The sequence below is a fragment of the Myotis lucifugus genome, unplaced genomic scaffold (genome assembly GCF_000147115.1).
Source record: "Myotis lucifugus unplaced genomic scaffold, Myoluc2.0 scaffold_235, whole genome shotgun sequence".
Classification (NCBI taxonomy): Eukaryota; Metazoa; Chordata; class Mammalia; order Chiroptera; family Vespertilionidae; genus Myotis; species Myotis lucifugus.
Genome location: NW_005871283.1, coordinates 867,832 through 883,692, shown reverse-complemented (window position 1 = coordinate 883,692; position 15,861 = coordinate 867,832). Strand labels below are relative to the sequence as shown.

General features: G+C 48.6%; 1 protein-coding gene across 2 annotated transcripts in view; it reads left to right on the top strand.

Annotated features, from left to right (window-relative positions):
* The window catches only part of FLVCR2 (feline leukemia virus subgroup C cellular receptor family member 2), a 59,057-nt gene that overhangs the window by 35,761 nt on the left and 7,435 nt on the right, over positions 1–15,861 (top strand). For both annotated transcript variants that reach the window (XR_002831610.1, XM_006098419.3), the window contains exons 4-8: positions 9,165–9,232; positions 10,441–10,544; positions 14,253–14,363; positions 15,465–15,570; positions 15,719–15,830. Coding sequence is in view for 1 of the 2 variants with exons in the window: in XM_006098419.3 (XP_006098481.1) it covers positions 9,165–9,232; positions 10,441–10,544; positions 14,253–14,363; positions 15,465–15,570; positions 15,719–15,830 (501 nt within the window). In the remaining variant the exon portion in view is untranslated. The remainder of the gene's footprint in view (positions 1–9,164; positions 9,233–10,440; positions 10,545–14,252; positions 14,364–15,464; positions 15,571–15,718; positions 15,831–15,861) is intronic.

Sequence of the window (15,861 nt, the reverse complement as noted above, 5' to 3'; positions counted from 1 at the left end):
ATGGTTTTTCTGCATCTTTTTTCCAACCTTTAATAAGAATGTTAGATCAGACAAGGGTAAGAACAGAACCTCATGGCATTCCATTAAACAGATCCACCCAACTGGACTGCTCTCCGTCTTGCATTTGACCACTTAATCGACTAGTTAGTTTAAAATCAAGAGTCAACAAATGTATAACATGCTCAATAACTCTACAGGTATTTAAAAAATGAGATTGGTTTAACATGATTTATTCCTGGTTGAAACCTCAGTTAGCTATAACCTTAGATTCTCTCTAGGTTCATAAGCCATGGGTTTTATAGTAACAATAGCATTTACGATGTCCCAAGACTTTCCACATATGCTTTTATTTAACTTCCCCCACACCCATGTCAGGTAGATACTATAACTATCCCCAATTAACGTATGAGGAAACTGAAACTCAGAGGAATTAGCTAACTAGCTTGAGATCACACAGCTTTTAAGTGCCAGGATTCAGAGACAGGTTTGCCTAACTCCAGCTCCTGCCTGCTTGACGCTTGTTACACACTAGTAATTGCCTATGGTCCTTCCTAAAATTGTGCCATGGTTTCATGTTAGGCTTATCAATGCCCTTTATCTCAAAGTGTTTATCTGATAAAGCATTGATAAGAGGTGGCATCATTTCTGGGTAGAGAGGCACGCCCAAGTGTTTCTGGCACACACGTAGTTCAGTGACCTCTCATCTGGAATAGCTCTAGGTAACTAGATTAGTCTTCAAGGTCTCGGGTCTCCAGGCCTCATTCTCTCCAAGCTTCTCAGGTCTTAGGATATCTCTGCATGCATCCACGATAATAGGCTGGCTCATGTGCGTTGATGGGCAAAGCAATTCACTTCTGAGTCTCCGAAGCAATGGACTCTGTTGTATGTGGGTAGGATTTATTAACATTTTCCTCAAAGGCCTGGGGGTACCTGGATGTCGGTACTCAGCTCAGAGAACCACAAGCCTAATTTCCCTGGGAGAAAATTGGACGTGGAGACAAGGCTCTTTGCCAAACAAGAAAATGATTCTTAGGTGTAAACACAAGAAAAAAACTTGTTGAGCCCATTACTGTGTGTTAGGCACCATGTGAAGGGCTTTACATGCACTATCTCTTTTAATCTTTGAAGCAAACCCATGACACAGGTCCTTAACTCTATTCCATTTTATACTCGAGGAAACCGAGGCCCTGGTTTCGTTCCTGGCCCACCAGTGGACAACTAGCAAGCAATAGAGCTTGGATATACCCTTCTGTCCGTCTGAGGCCCGAGCCCGTCTTTCTAACCAACGGCGTCTTGCCTCCTCATGCAGAACCCAGCCTCTCGGAGACAGAGCAGGGCTCCTTTCTTAGCCCACTGCCCAGGTGGCCTTGGGTGTATCCTGGGGAGTGTGTTCTTCCTCAGATTGAATTCTCCAGACCAGTTAACACGGGGGTTGCTTTCTTCTAGGGCAGTGGTTCTCAACCTTCCTAATGCCGCAACCCTATAATACAGTTCCTCATGTTGTGGTGACCCCCAACCATAAAATTATTTTCGTTGCTACTTCATAACTGTAATGTTGCTACTGTTATGAATCGTAATGGAAATATCTGATATGCAGGATGTATTTTCATTGTTACAAATTGAACATAATTAAAGCATAGTGATTAATCACAAAAACAATATGTAATTATATATGTGTTTTCCGATGGTCTTAGGCGACCCCTGTGAAAGGGTCGTTCGACCCCCAAAGGGGTCGCGACCCACAGGTTGAGAACCGCTGTTCTAGGGTGTGGATCTAGAGTTTGAGGGTTTGGGAAGCAGGACCATCCTATTGGCCAGCCATCTGTGGGATTTGGGAATGATGGGGTCGCAGCTTCAGTGTGTGTTTCTTTAAGGTTTGCAGGTCATGTAAAGGCAGTTCACCAGAGAATTCTGCTTTCTTCTCCCACTATCTTTGCTCCAAATTAAAAAACAAAACCAAAAACAAACCCCTATAAATTCAGCACATGGTTGGGGTTCTAGCAGATGATAGCATTTCACAAACACATTTGCAGGACATGCCTCGGAGTAAGAGCCTTGAACGCTGGTCCGGTGAGTTCAGAGTTGCGCATAAAGAACGGGAGGTCTGAATTTTGGTGTCAGTTACTGAGTGTACCACCTCCACCCATCTTTTGTCTTTCTAATCCCCCCTACTCCCCCTCCCACATTTTTTTAAATATGTTTTTATTGATTTTAAAGAGAGAAGAAGGGAGAGAGAGAGAGAGAAACATCAATTGACTGCCTCCTGCACGCTCCTTGCCCCCAAACCGCTGGGGATCAAGCCTGAAACCCAGGCATGTGCCCTGACTGGGAATCAAACCTGAGACCTCTTGATGCATGGGTCGACGCTCAACCACTGAGCAATGCTGGCAGGGCCCTTTTCTTTTCTTTCTTTTAAATACATTTTTATTGATTTCAGAGAGGAAAGGAGAGGGAGAGTTAAAAACATTAATGATGAGAGAATCATTGATCAGCTGCTTCCTACATGCCTCCCCCACCCCCCAATTGGGGATTGAGCCCCATTCCTTAAACTCTCTTTGGAAAGAATGGCAGCCTTCCAGGGTGAGCCCTGCACTGCTCCCCATGCTCCTGCCCCCACTTCTGCCTTAGTGGTGACTCCATCTCATTGCTTCTCATTGGAGTTCTCTGAGTGGGAACAAAAGCTGCTGAGTCCGCTGCCCAGAGCTGAAGTGCAGTGAAGGCTTCAGAGGAATGTCCCTATAGGGTCTGGCCACACCCTTATAGGTAGTTTTTTGAGATAAAATAAGGGCCATTAAACGCATACCTGGGTTGCTAGTTTGCTCCCACTCCCCGTCAGGCACGTGCAGGAGGTAACCAGTCGATGTGTCTCTCTCACACTGATGTTCCTCTCTCTCCCCCTCCCTCCCTCCCTCCCTCCCTCTCTCCCTCCTTCCTTCCTTCTCTCCCTTCCTTCCACTCTCTCTGAAAAAAAGCAATGGGGGAAAAAAAACATGGCCTATGTGATATTTGAGGTATATTTATGCTAAAAAGTGATTCATTTTTCTGAAATTCAAATATAACCAGGTATGTGGTTTGTTTTTGTTTTTTTTTCTTATATCTGGCAGCCCACTTAGAGGGAGGAGGTGCAGAAGAGGGTTTGTGCTTGATGTTGCCAAACTAACACAAAAAGAATAAGCTGCCTCCTCTTCTAGTAAAATAGGCTCTCCCCCTCCCCCCCAACCTTCTGAGTTTGGCAATGTGGGAAGGTGGGCTGGAACCAGATCCTCTGAGGGTCCTGCAGAGTTGGGGTAGGGCAGGTCTTGTGATGTGTACCAGCAGTGGGAGTGGGGTGAAGAAAAACCCTCTCTTCAGCTACCTTCTCTTTGTGCCTCTGGGTCTGGCTTTCCCAGGGCTCCCTCTAACCTCTCCATCAATGGTGATGGTATAATAATTGCCTGTGAAAAATGCTGTTCCTTGAAGGGAATGCTTTCCCATGCTCTCCCCAGCCTTGCCTCCAGGGCTTCTGAACACTCTTCCATGCTGGGCACCTGAACCAGAGCCTCACCGTGTGTCCGAGGACACCTTCCCTTGGGGCCCTCACGGGCTTTCCATGGGCCTAGGAGGACGCTTTGTGCTCCCTCGAAGATCTTGGCTTAAGAGTGGGAATTAAATACCTATGAACCCCTGGAACTCTCTGAGGTCATGCTGGCCCTTTAAAACAAGGGTTTAGCCCTGGCCAGGTAGCTCAGTTGGTTAGAACGTCGTCTTGATAAGCCAAGGTTGTGGGTTCGATCTTCCGTCAGGGCACATACAAGCAGCAACCAATGAATGCATAGATAAGTGGAACGACAAATTGATGTTTCTCTCTCTCTCTCTCAGTCTGTCTCTCTCTGTCTCTCCCTCTCCTTTTCTCTCTCTCTCTCTCAAAATCCCCTCCCCCCCTCCCCCCCACCCCAGTAAACCACACAAGGGTTTACTACAAGAAGAAGAAAAGGGAAATGAACACAGAGTAAACAGAACGCAGAGATAGGACCCAGGATCAGTGTCCCCCAGGTTTGCCTAATGATAGAATTCCCTGGGGTGATCGATTGAATGCATGCAAAGATTTCCATGCCTCTCTCCTGGATATTCAAATCCAGAATTTGAATTTCTGGGTCTGTCCCTGGAAATCTGCTATTATTAAGCATTCTAGGCTATTCTGGTTTGCAGCAGGGTCGAGAACCTCTAACGTAGGTATGTTACGGGTCATTCTCACAGTCTTGAAATCCCTTCCCACCCCTGCTGCCTCCATGCTAACCCCACACCCGAGACCTGGGCCTGGCCATTGATCTTCAGTATTCCCAAGGCCCTTTATGTCTAGGTTTTGTTTGTTTGGTTGGTTTTTGTTAAAATGTAGATTTCTAGCGCCGTTCCAGGAGATTCAGCTAGAGTAGGCCCAGGGCCGAGCCCACGTGTCTGCACGTTTGAGCTCTGAGGACTTCTAATGTCAGTGGTCCCTGGGCCACAGTTTGAAAAAACTACTCTTGACAAGGAGAGACTCAGAGTGATGACGAGTCCTTTCTGCCTTCCTAAAGCCCTCCCCCTCAGGGACTGGTACTTCCTCTGGGGAATGATACCAGGAATGAACAGGCCTTTCAGGGAAGATCACATTTTCTCATAGGAGTAGGGCCCTCACCCAGCAGGCTTAACTTGCTGGGGCTATACATGCCCAGATATAGCATCTGTATTCCTATAAGAGGCACTCACGCACAGAGCAGAGCACGTATTTCATTCCTGCCCTTCTTGTGGGACGCTGAGTCCCTTGGTTTGGGCGGCGGAGTAGACTGGTACTGTTTAACTCTGTCTGAGGAGGGACAGCTAAACTAGAGACCGATTCAGAAACCATACATAATATGCTCCTAATTCCTAATTCCTGTAGAAACAGTTGGAAAGAATGGCAGCCTCCCAGGGTGAGCCCCATTCCCCTGCCCCCCACCTCTCCTGGCTGCCTTTGAGTGGGGGTTCGCTATCGAAAAACTAGACTAGTCTAGCTGAGCCAGTGGGCCTCATACTTGAGCACTACCAGAAGTACCTGGAGGGCTTGTTGACACACAGATCACAGAACTCCCACAGTGACTGCTGCAGCAGGTCTGTGGAGGTGACAGGAATGTGCATGACTAACAAGCTCCCAGCTGCTGATAATAATCTGGAACTGATTTCCCTAAAGTACTGAGTCCCCATGAAAGTAGTGGTGTAGCTCAACCAGCTCTTGTGTTTCAGGTGGGTTTTTTTGCTCCCAGTCCTCTTGTTCACCGGATTGTCCTGGCAGCGTCTGGGACCTCCAGGTTCTTGACTCGCGCAGGAAAGAATTCGAGAACAAGTCCAAGTGAGAGCGAAAGGAGTTTTCTTTAGGTAGAAAAAGAGGCTAGGACATGGGTTCCTGGAAGCAGGATCGGGATGAGCCTGGGACAGCTGCTGCCATCTGCTGCTCCCCCAAACATGGCGAAAGAAGTGAAAGTACACATCGGAGTGGATGCAGGCTCACTGGGTCAGTCAGTTTTTCAGAGTTTATGTTTCCAAGGGTCAGGTTGTTTCTGAACTTCGTGGTGCCAAATTATGACTCTGTGCTTTGGTGGGGGGGCGGCGGGGTCTTGTTCCTAATATGACCTGTCCTGAAAGTGCCCTGATGTTTGTCCTTCTCAGCCCCCCTCTACCTGTGGTGTCATTATAATCTACACTAATAAAAGAGAAACATGCAAATTGGTGTCACTCCGCTACACCCACCAGCCAATCAGATTAGTATGCAAATTAACCCAACAAAGATGGCAGTTAATTTGCATATGCAGGCGCCAGAGCGAAGACTGAAGACTGAAGACTGAAGAGGCTTGGCTTCTCTGCTGCCAAGCCTTGCTGCAGCCTCAGCGGAGAAGCCAAGCCTCGCCTCGCTGCAGTTGGACCAAAGGCCTGGGTCCCAGGTGCCGGAGGAAAACCGGTGCCAGCAGCCAGGGGAAGGAAGGCCTATTGCACGAATCTCTTCATGCAATGGGCCTCTAGTCCTATTTAATAAAATGCAAATAGACCGAATGGGAGAACAACCGAACAACCAATCAAAGCATAATATGCTAATGATATGCTAAGGCTGCTCAACTGCTCACTATGACATGCACTGACCACCAGGGGGCAGGTGCTCCAACCGGTAGGTTAGCTTGCTGCTGGGGTCCAGCCCATTGGGACTGAGCAAGATAGGCCAGACACGCCCTGGAGCCCTCCCGCTGTCCCTCCTGGCCTGATCATGCACCGATGGGGTCCCTCAGCCTGGCCTGCGCCCTCTCGCAATCTGGGATCCCTTGGGGGATGTCAGAGAGCTGGTTTCAGCTGATCCCACAGGCCACTCCCCTTGGGAGGGCACCAGACGCAGGGCCTATGGCTGGGGAGCGCTGCTGTGGCAGCGGGAGCCTCTCCAGATCGGGACTGATTGGGTGTGGGGCTGCAGCAGGCACAGTGGGGCCGGGATGAATGGGAGCGGCAGGTAGGAGCTGCAGGGCACGTTGGACTGCGGGTTTTGGCCCAATCCCTGCAGGCCACCCAGAGGGACCCCATCCGTGCACAAATTTGTGCACCAGGCCTCTAGTGATTATATAATGAGTGTTGGGGCCTTTCTCTGGTCAATTTTTCCTCCATTTTGGATTGATTTGGTTTTAGCAAGGCCTTGTTGTTGACTTCTGCAGCCACTACAGGAGTTTCCTGCCATAGCTGTCTTCCCTTTGGTTATGCCTGGAGTTGGGGGCTCTGATGAGAGGACCTAGTGGCTTATCGACCTGTGATGTCCGCTCCTACTTACTCATTTCACTTGTCGAGAGCTTTTCCTAGCTTCTTTCTATCCTGCCTCACTCCTGGATAATTTCCCTCTATTTCCTGTGGATTTTGCTCTCCTTCTTCATTCCAGGTGGACCCAAGTTCAGAGTAGCCATCGCACCTTAAGCTGAGTGTGACTTGGAACATTATCTTGCCCCTTGCACTGTGAGGCTCGGACCATACGTTGAGAGGGGCTGAGAGGTGTGAGGAACAGGACTAGGGGCTACTTTTATTCTTCTCCCTGCCCACATTCCACCCCACCACCCTCTTAAGGAATGTGTCCTTTTGTGGGTCCCCTGGACTCAGGAATGGAATTTCCAAGTGGCTGGGTGTGTGGTGTAAAGATTAGGCGGGTATGCTTATTGCTTAAGAAGTCCTCGAGAGCCTCAAAGTTGTGTACAAAAATGGGTTCTATGGAAAGTAATCTCACAGGGTGATCTGAACAGTGGTGTTTTTTTTAATCCTCACCCTCAAACATGTTTTTTTTTATTGATTTTTATTTATTTATTATTGATTTCAGAGATGAAGGGAGAGGGAGAGAGAGATAGAAACATCCATGATGAGAGAGAATCATTGATCGGCTGCCTACTGCACGCCCCCTACTGGAGATCGAGCCCTGACTTGGTGTGGCTCAGTTGGTTGAGCATTGACCCATGCACCAAAAGGTCGCTGGCTGGATTCCTGATCAGGGCACATACCCTGGTGTGGGCTCAATCCCCAGGGTATCGATTGAGGTTTCTCTCTCTCTTTCACCCTCTCCCTTCCACTCTCTCAAACCAATAAAAACAAACAAAACAAAACAAACAAAAAAGAATGAGGACTCTAGAGCCATACCCTCTGGGTAGAAATCCAGCTCTGCCACTTACTACCCGTGTGATTGTGGGACTAGCACACAAAACTTCCTTTCTCATTTTGCATGAGAATTTGATCTTGGTTTCACTTTGTATATCCTTCTTCTGGGAACCTGAAAAAGGGAGTGAGCCAGCTGCACGTATGCAACCCTGCTTATGATAAAAATGCCCTCTCTGGCAAAAATGACTACAACTGGACTGGGAGACCTTCTCATATCTGATAAGAAGCCATTCTTTGTGTTTTGCTGAGTTTAGTGACTCTTTCACTGTCCTGTCCTTTATGGGGACCCTGGAAGCTATGCCTATGGCATTGTTGCAAGCAGTCGTGGCTCCTGTCAGGTGTTAAACCAGAGTGATTGCCACAGCCACCTTTTCCTGCACTGAGCCATCACCTTGTGGGCCAACGAGAATGGCTTCCGGATGGCTGGATGGCTGGGGTTCTGTGTGCTGGTCCCATTGAAAAGGAGCCCTAAGGCTGCCCTGTCAGAGAGCTGTGTCCCTTCTAAGTGCATCTCATGTCAAGTGTCAGTGGTAGTCTTATGAGTCTCGACGTTTAGTTAAAACTAAAAGGTCTCAAAAAAACACACAAACAGAACAAAAAACTAAAAGGTCTCCTGGTGTATTTGATTTTCAACTCTGTGCATTTTTCTCATCTATAAATTGGGGAAGATAACACCAGCTGCTTTCTAGGGTTGTTGGGAGGATTGTAAGGCGCGTAGAAGTGTCTAGCACACAAGTATGTGCTGCTGCCGTTACCACCACCACCATCATCATCATCATCATCATCATCATCATCATCATCATCATGAATGTTACTAGGAAGGGAGGGCAGGAGGCCCTTTCTCCTTTGGGTCAGTTCTAGTCTCATCTTATAGTTACTGAAACTTGCTATATGGCTTTGGACAAATGACCTCATTCTCTAAGGACACAGCTTCTAACAGTATATTCCAGGTTTTCCATTTATGTGTTGAACAAGTCGATGAATTAGAAGAGGCAACTGAATGCTTTTTAGGGTCCTTTCTGGTTTCACATATAAGGTTTTGTGTGGCATTGATTCTGAAGGAGCGACGGGGAGGGAGGTGAGAAACCACCTGCAGAGGGAGTGGTGTCAGGGGTCAGAGGTCTGGAGAGGGGACAGGTCATCAGGTAGAGGCGGAAGGTGTCCAGTAGTTCCCCTTACCTCATACATCCAGCCAAGGGCTTAAGAAAGGGCTGCGGATGATGCTGACGTGGGAGAAATGCTTCCCAGGACCAAGGGCAGGCTTAAAGGGACCAGAGGGCCAGGTTGAAATGGCTGCTTTTGGTTGTTTTGGAGTATTTCTTGGAGAAAACCTGCAGAGTAGCCTCATACTCCCTGGATTTTTTCTTCTCTGAGGACACCATTCACAGTGGCAATGAGAACGAGGATTTCCGACCTCCTGACCTGCTGGGGGGAGGAGCTAGCAGTGGCCCCCACAGAAGGCCAGCCCTAACGCTGTGTGTTTCTCCCTCCCTCCTTAGGTCTGAATACTGGGGCTTTTTATGCCTTGTCCACTCTGCTGAATCGCATGGTGATCTTGCACTTTCCGGTAAGGGAGTCCCCTAAGCATGCGGGGCCGGAGAGAATGAGGTTCCTGAGTCTGTCTGGCTGGAGCTGGGGTAGTGGTTAACCCTTGGATCCCCCACTTCTAGGCAGCAGGGTACGGTGGTATGCTTATGGGATTTGGAGGGTCTCAACCCCAGCTCTGGTGGCACTAAACTGTGTGACAAGCTAGTTCGTGTCTCTGAGCATAATTACTTACTGAAAGGTTATTTAGGATTAGAAAGTAAATAATACTGTGTGCATCTATGTGTATATTTATATATGTTATAAATACATCGAGCGCATAGCATGCCACCTGACAACAGAGTAAGTAAACATATATATTTGGAGTCACATCTGAAATATTTAATTTGTAAAATATGGGCAAAGTTTAATTTCGCACTCTCAGTTACTCAACTGAAAGTATTGTTTAAATGCTTCCAGAACCAGTGAGGACTGGATGCTGGGAATGGGATACTGACTATCCTGGAGGCAGGAATCCCAGGTCTAACCTTTCTGTGAAAGGACCAGGGTCGCGTAGTTACAGAGGTGGTCACTGCCGCTAAGTGTTCCAGTTTTGGAGTTTGACGGGTCTGAGTTCAAATCCTAGCTCTGCATTTAACAAATGCCTCGTGACCTCGGACTGATAGGTTCATCTCACTGTGCCTCAGTTTCTTCATCTGAAAAATGGGGAGTACTGATTCCTAACCTTATGGTGGGGAATTATGAGAATTAAATGGGAGAATGATGTGAACTCCTTGGCATGGTGCCTGGCTCATAAAAGTAAGGGCTCACAAATATATCACTATTATTTTACCATTCCTCTTGGCACTAATAGCTCAAAAACACCTAAGTATGGGATATTTGGATATACATATTTCATTTTACCTATCTGTGAAATGGGAATAATGATAAATAAAAGAGTTGCTATAAGGATTACATTTAAAAAAAAAATCTTCCTCAAAGTGGTTCTAAGGACAGAATTTGGTTCACCCCAGCATCCGGTATCAGGCACCCACATCCGGGGTTATATTTTGTTGGGAGGATTTTCTCCCCGTCGGCAGCCTCTTACAGGGCTGCCCTGATACCGTCTGAGAACTGGCCCTAATGGAGCCTGAGTTCCTTGCCTTTGCCCCTCACCTCGTGGTGGCTGTGCTCTGCCTGGGCCTTGTCCTGTCGCTGGCTGATCGTTGGGGTTGTGGTTTTCTTTCCCAGGGGGAAGAAGTGAATGCTGGAAGGATAGGCCTGACCATTGTCATTGCTGGAATGTTTGGGGCTATGATCTCAGGTATCTGGCTGGATAGGTCCAAAACCTACAAGTAAGTGATTCTTCCTCTCGGACTGGGAACTGGGGGGCTCATTTTGAAATGACATGTTCATTTAGCAATGCAGCTCCAAAGGTTTCGGTGCGGCAACTGAGCGGTCACGGGGGTGGTTCACATTGATCTACTCTGAGCCTCATTTTCCTCATTTATAAAACACGGGAAACAATACCTGCCCGGTGGGGGGTCTTAGAGAGATTAGAGATAAAGGACATGAGGCCTAGCCCAGTACCACTCTCCCAAGTATGGCTGTGCAAGGACAGGTGGGGGAGAAATGACAATGAATGTAGAAAAATGTCAGCCGTTGGAAGTTTGTGGAAACCCCAAAGAGTGGAGATGAGGGAGTGATTCCACTGGCCTGTTCTCAGGGCTCCCTTGGACCCCATGGCCTTAACAGTGGTGCTCTGTGCTTGCTTTGGTTTGCAGCGTATTATCTTGCAATTGCTTCTACTGTACCTTGTTGGTAAATATTGTGATGTGCTTTGGGTCTGAATGCCCAGAGCATTTGTAAGAGCCCAGAGTGGTCTTCTTAAGATTTTAGTGTACGTCAGCCCTGGCCGTGTGGTTCATTGTCCCATACACCAAAAAGTTTCAGGTTTGATTCCTGGTCAAGGCACATACCGGTTGGAGCATGTAAGCAATGGATGTTTCTCTCTTTCTCTAAAATCAGTGAACATATCCTCAGGTGAGAATAAAAAAAAAAAAAGGCCCTAGCCGGCTTGGCTCAGTGGATAGAGCATCAGCCTGTGGACTGAAGGGTCCCAGGTTCGATTCCGGCCAAGGGCACATGCGTGGGTTGCTGACTCAATCCCCAGTAGGGGGTGTGCAGGAGGCAGCCGATCAATGATTCTCTCTCATCACTGATATTTCTCTCTCTCTCTCTCCTTCTCCCTTCTCTCTGAAATCAATAAAGAAATATATATTTTTTAAAAAAGATTTTAGTGTATGTCAAACTAATTCAGGATGCTATTAAAAATACACACTTGTGGACTCCACCGTCATGGATGCCAGTTCAGTAGGGGGATCTGCATTTGCCTCAATCTGCATTTGTGTCAAATGCCTCAAATTCAATAGACAGGCTCAGAAAAAAGACTGAATAAAATAGGCACAACATTCTTCTCTTCTTACTGTATCTTTTTTTTAAAGAATATATTTTTATTGATTTCATAGAGGAAGGGAGAAGGAGAGAGAGATACAAACATCAATGATGAGAGAAAATCATTGATCGGCTGCCTGCTGCACGCCCCCTATTGGGGATCGAGTCCTCAACCCGGGCATGTGCCCTTGACCGCAATCGAACTTGGGACCTTTCAGTTCGCAGGCCGACGCTCTATCCACTGAGCCAAACTGGCTAGGGCTACTGCATCTTTCCAGTGCTCTGCATGCATTGGGTGCTCAATTAATGCTGGCCAGCAGGGCAGCTGCCAGGGTTGCCCTGCGCTGGGTCAGGGTGGCATTCTGGGCTGCTTTGACAAGGCCTCCAAAGTTCCCAGTGTCTGGAGGCGACAAGACAGTGGCAGACCTGTTCTCTGCCCCACAAACCCACTTCTGTGCGGCTCTGGTCAGACCAGGTCTCACTGTGGCTGCCCTAGTCAAAGGCCAATTGAGTCCATCCCCAGTGATGTGTCTGCCTGGCTAAACATGAGGAAGGCCTGGCGGGGCTTAATTAACTGCTGCGGGAGCTTGGCTTCCCACTCGTCTCGCTCATCTGTCAATTGCTTGCTTCAGCCACACAGGAGAGCAGTGCTTGCTCGGTGGCAGGAGGAGGAGGAGGAGGAATTTTGCTAAGGCTGGAATGTGGGCAGCAGATGATTCAGAGGGAAATACAGTGAAAGGGCTGGAGAGGACGCTTCAGGACCTCGATACCACCAGTCCCTTTGCCCCATTCGATGCCGAGGTCCTGCAGGCAGCACCAGCCACTCCCTGCACTACTCCCCAGGGAGAAAGGACCAGCGAAAACTGTGATCCAGTCTTTTCGGTGCCGGTCCATTTCTCCCTGAGGCCCTCAGATTTGCCCTGTCCTGGTTTGGAGGCTGGACATGAGGTGGTCGGGTCCCTTTATCTTCAGGCTGGGATTACAGATAGTTTTTCTAGATGGATCAGTGGTTTGAGATGAAGCCATGGTTGAACAAACCTGGGGAAAGATGAGGGGGTGGGGTCAGCGAGAGAGAATGGTGTTCATGAAGTTGCTTCCTGCAGGGTGGGTGGGACTAGATGAGGGGAGCAGGGCAGAGGAAGGACAAAGCTCCTCTATCCACAGCAGCTCTGAAGTGCCGGGGCGGGAGGGGCATCCCCCATAGGCTCTGGCCGCGAGCTTTTCCAAAGCTGCAACCACACTGAGTATTCGTATCCTCTGTGCAATAGAGGAAAGAGCGCAGAGTTCCAATCCCAGCTTCGGGTCCAAGTCCCAACGCTGCATTTGTTCAACAGGTTCCTTTAGACTAGTAACCTAACTAGCTTGAGCCTCAGTTTTCTTATTTGTAAAAGTAGGGATGGTCATACATTTCTCTCAGGGTTTTTATAATGTTTGAGTGAAATAATAAATGAATGTAAAATGCTTTAGAGCAGTGGTTCTCAACCTTCTGGCCCTTTAAATACAGTTCCTCATGCTGTGACCCAAACATAAAATTATTTTCGTTGCTATTTCATAACTGTAATGTTGCTACTGTTATGAATCGTAATGTAAATATCTGATATGCAGGATGGTCTTAGGAGACCCCTGTGAAAGGGTCGTTTGATCGCCAAAGGGGTCGCGACCCACAGGTTGAGAACCGATGCTTTAGAGAATTCCTGGCACCCAAGAGCTGCAGGTATTCGTTTGACATTACCATAGTGTCCGTCCTCAGATGCCCCCACCAGGTTTATGGCTTCAGGAGAAATGTGTGAAGGCTTTAAACTTGCATCGTCTGAGACCTGATGTTCAGCGCAGGAGGGAAGAGGTGTACGCAGAGCTGCTCCCCTGCAATAAGTAGGGCAAGGAGAGAGCTGGAGTCAGGGCCCCAGCAGAGTCCAGAGCGGGCGCCATGGGAGAAGTGTGGGTGAGCCTGAAACAGACCAGCTCATTGCTGATGGCCCTTCTGAGGGGACTGACAAAGGGAAGTGTGACAGGGAGTGGGCGGGGCTTTCTCACTTGGGCGTCACACACTTAGTTCAGGGCTGGAGAATGCTCTCCGTTAGTTCCTGCTGTCTGGAGTAATTCAGATTCAGCAGGAAAACCCGTGCAAGTGGCAGCAGGAAGAATGTAGAGATGACAGAGAGACTAAAAGTTAGGTCACTTCTCAGCATTGTCGCGGGATCCTGGGTGAAGTAGACATGCAGGATTGGCTGGCTTCCGGGGTAGTCCTGCACGCTGGTGTTCCTCCTGTTTGTGTGCCCTTCTTGCTGTGGGTAGGACCTGACAAGTCAAAGGGCAGTTTGCTGTTGTTGAGAGGGGTCTGCAGGAGGAGAACACACGTGCAGCAAGATGGCTTCATACACTCCTGGTCTTACCCTTTGTAGCAGTGACCACATACAATTAAATAATTATCCGTGTGATTATTGGTTCAGTTATTCATCTATGAGAGCAGATGTTTCAGCACACAGCAGAGGGCTGAACACAGAGCAGGTGCCTGATAGATACTTGTAGAATGAATGAATGACCGAACGAACAAATGGTCCTATTTAAGTCAGAAGTGTATGAGTCAACCTTTTTGTCTCTGCTTGTAGGGAGACAACCCTGGTGGTGTATGTCATGACTCTGGTGGGCATGGTGGTGTACACTCTGACCTTGCCCCTCCAGCATCTGTGGATAGTGTTCATCACCGCTGGCACAATGGGGTAAGTTTCACCTCTAACATGTTCAACCAGAAAGCACCATCCCGTGGCTCCTAGAGCTGCTGACATCCTAGGATGTCATACGGATCCCTTTGCCGCCTTCTCACTGACCCGTGTGGAGATGTGGAAATGGTGCCCAGAGGTCTTGTTTGTTTTGGTAGCACTTCAAAAGGCCGCCTGGGGCTTCCAGACCCACCCGTGCTGTTGGGATGCACTGTGTTCTTTACAGACTTGGGAGGTTAGGGAATGTTTAGAGTCTTTTTTAGCTCTGCCTCGGACAACGTGGGTCCTGGAAAGTCTGGGTTTAACCAGACTGCTGCGGACTATCTTATAGACCTCAGGCATGTCACTTAGCCACTCTGAGCCCCTGTCTCCTCATGGGTAAACGAAGATGAGTGGCCTGCCTTGTAGAGTTGTTGGAGGATTGAGAGAGATAACAGATGTGAAAGCATCAAAAAGTGTGGTGTGGATGTAAGGCATTAGAATTGAAAATTTCTAGACCTGTTGTATGAGAAAGCATACCTCTTGCACAGGGGTCTCTGCTCAGCATCACCTCCCCATTATTTACTGTGGGCAGTACATGTGTGTGTGCGCGTGTGTGTATGCGTGCATGTATGTATGCGTGCGTGTGTGTGTGTGTGTGTGTGTGTGTGTGAGAAAGTCAGCTGGTGACTGGTGACTCTCTGGGGGGAAATAAGGAGGACTTTGATGAGCTCCTTCTTCCAGATCTCACAGAGTCATGGAGCTGCTTTTCTATATCCAGGGACTTCCCACTCCCAGCGTAGGGTCTGTGTACCCATGACAGGGTCTCTCAGCTGAGGGCTGAACACCCCAGGCATCCTGCCCTTTAGTAAATGCTGACCCTGTCTGCCACTGGTGGCTGGATGTGCAAGAAGAGCTTTTGAGTACAAAGGCCTCCTGAGGACAAAGCCTACCCACGAACCTCTTCCTGGCCTGCAGGATCTCTCTTTCCTTAGTCTGGCCATCTAGGGGGTGGCAAGGGCCCAGCATGTCTTGATGGGTAGAAACGAGGAGGTGGTGGGCTCTCCGGCCTTCTTGTTCTGCACGGTCTCCATCACCTTGTTTCTGTTGTCTGGCCTTCAGGTTCTTTATGACTGGCTATCTCCCACTGGGATTTGAGTTTGCTGTGGAGCTGACATACCCAGAATCGGAAGGCATATCGTCTGGCCTCCTCAACGTGTCTGCCCAGGTAGGTCTTGTTTGGTGGTGGCCCCATAGCAGGGGCTCTTTGTTCTTTGCTCTGCTTGGCGGCCGCAGGCATTGCATTATGGCAGCTCAGCTCTTCTGTGGGCTAGTTGTCTGGGCCCCTGTTCCCAGTCTTCTTTGTATCTTTCCAGGTATTTGGGATCATCTTCACCATCTCCCAGGGCCAGATAATCGAAAACTACGGCACCATGCCCGGGAACATCTTTCTGTGTGTGTTCCTCGCCCTTGGAGCAGCCCTCACTGGTGAGTTGGGGCCTTGGGACAAGTTAAGGCT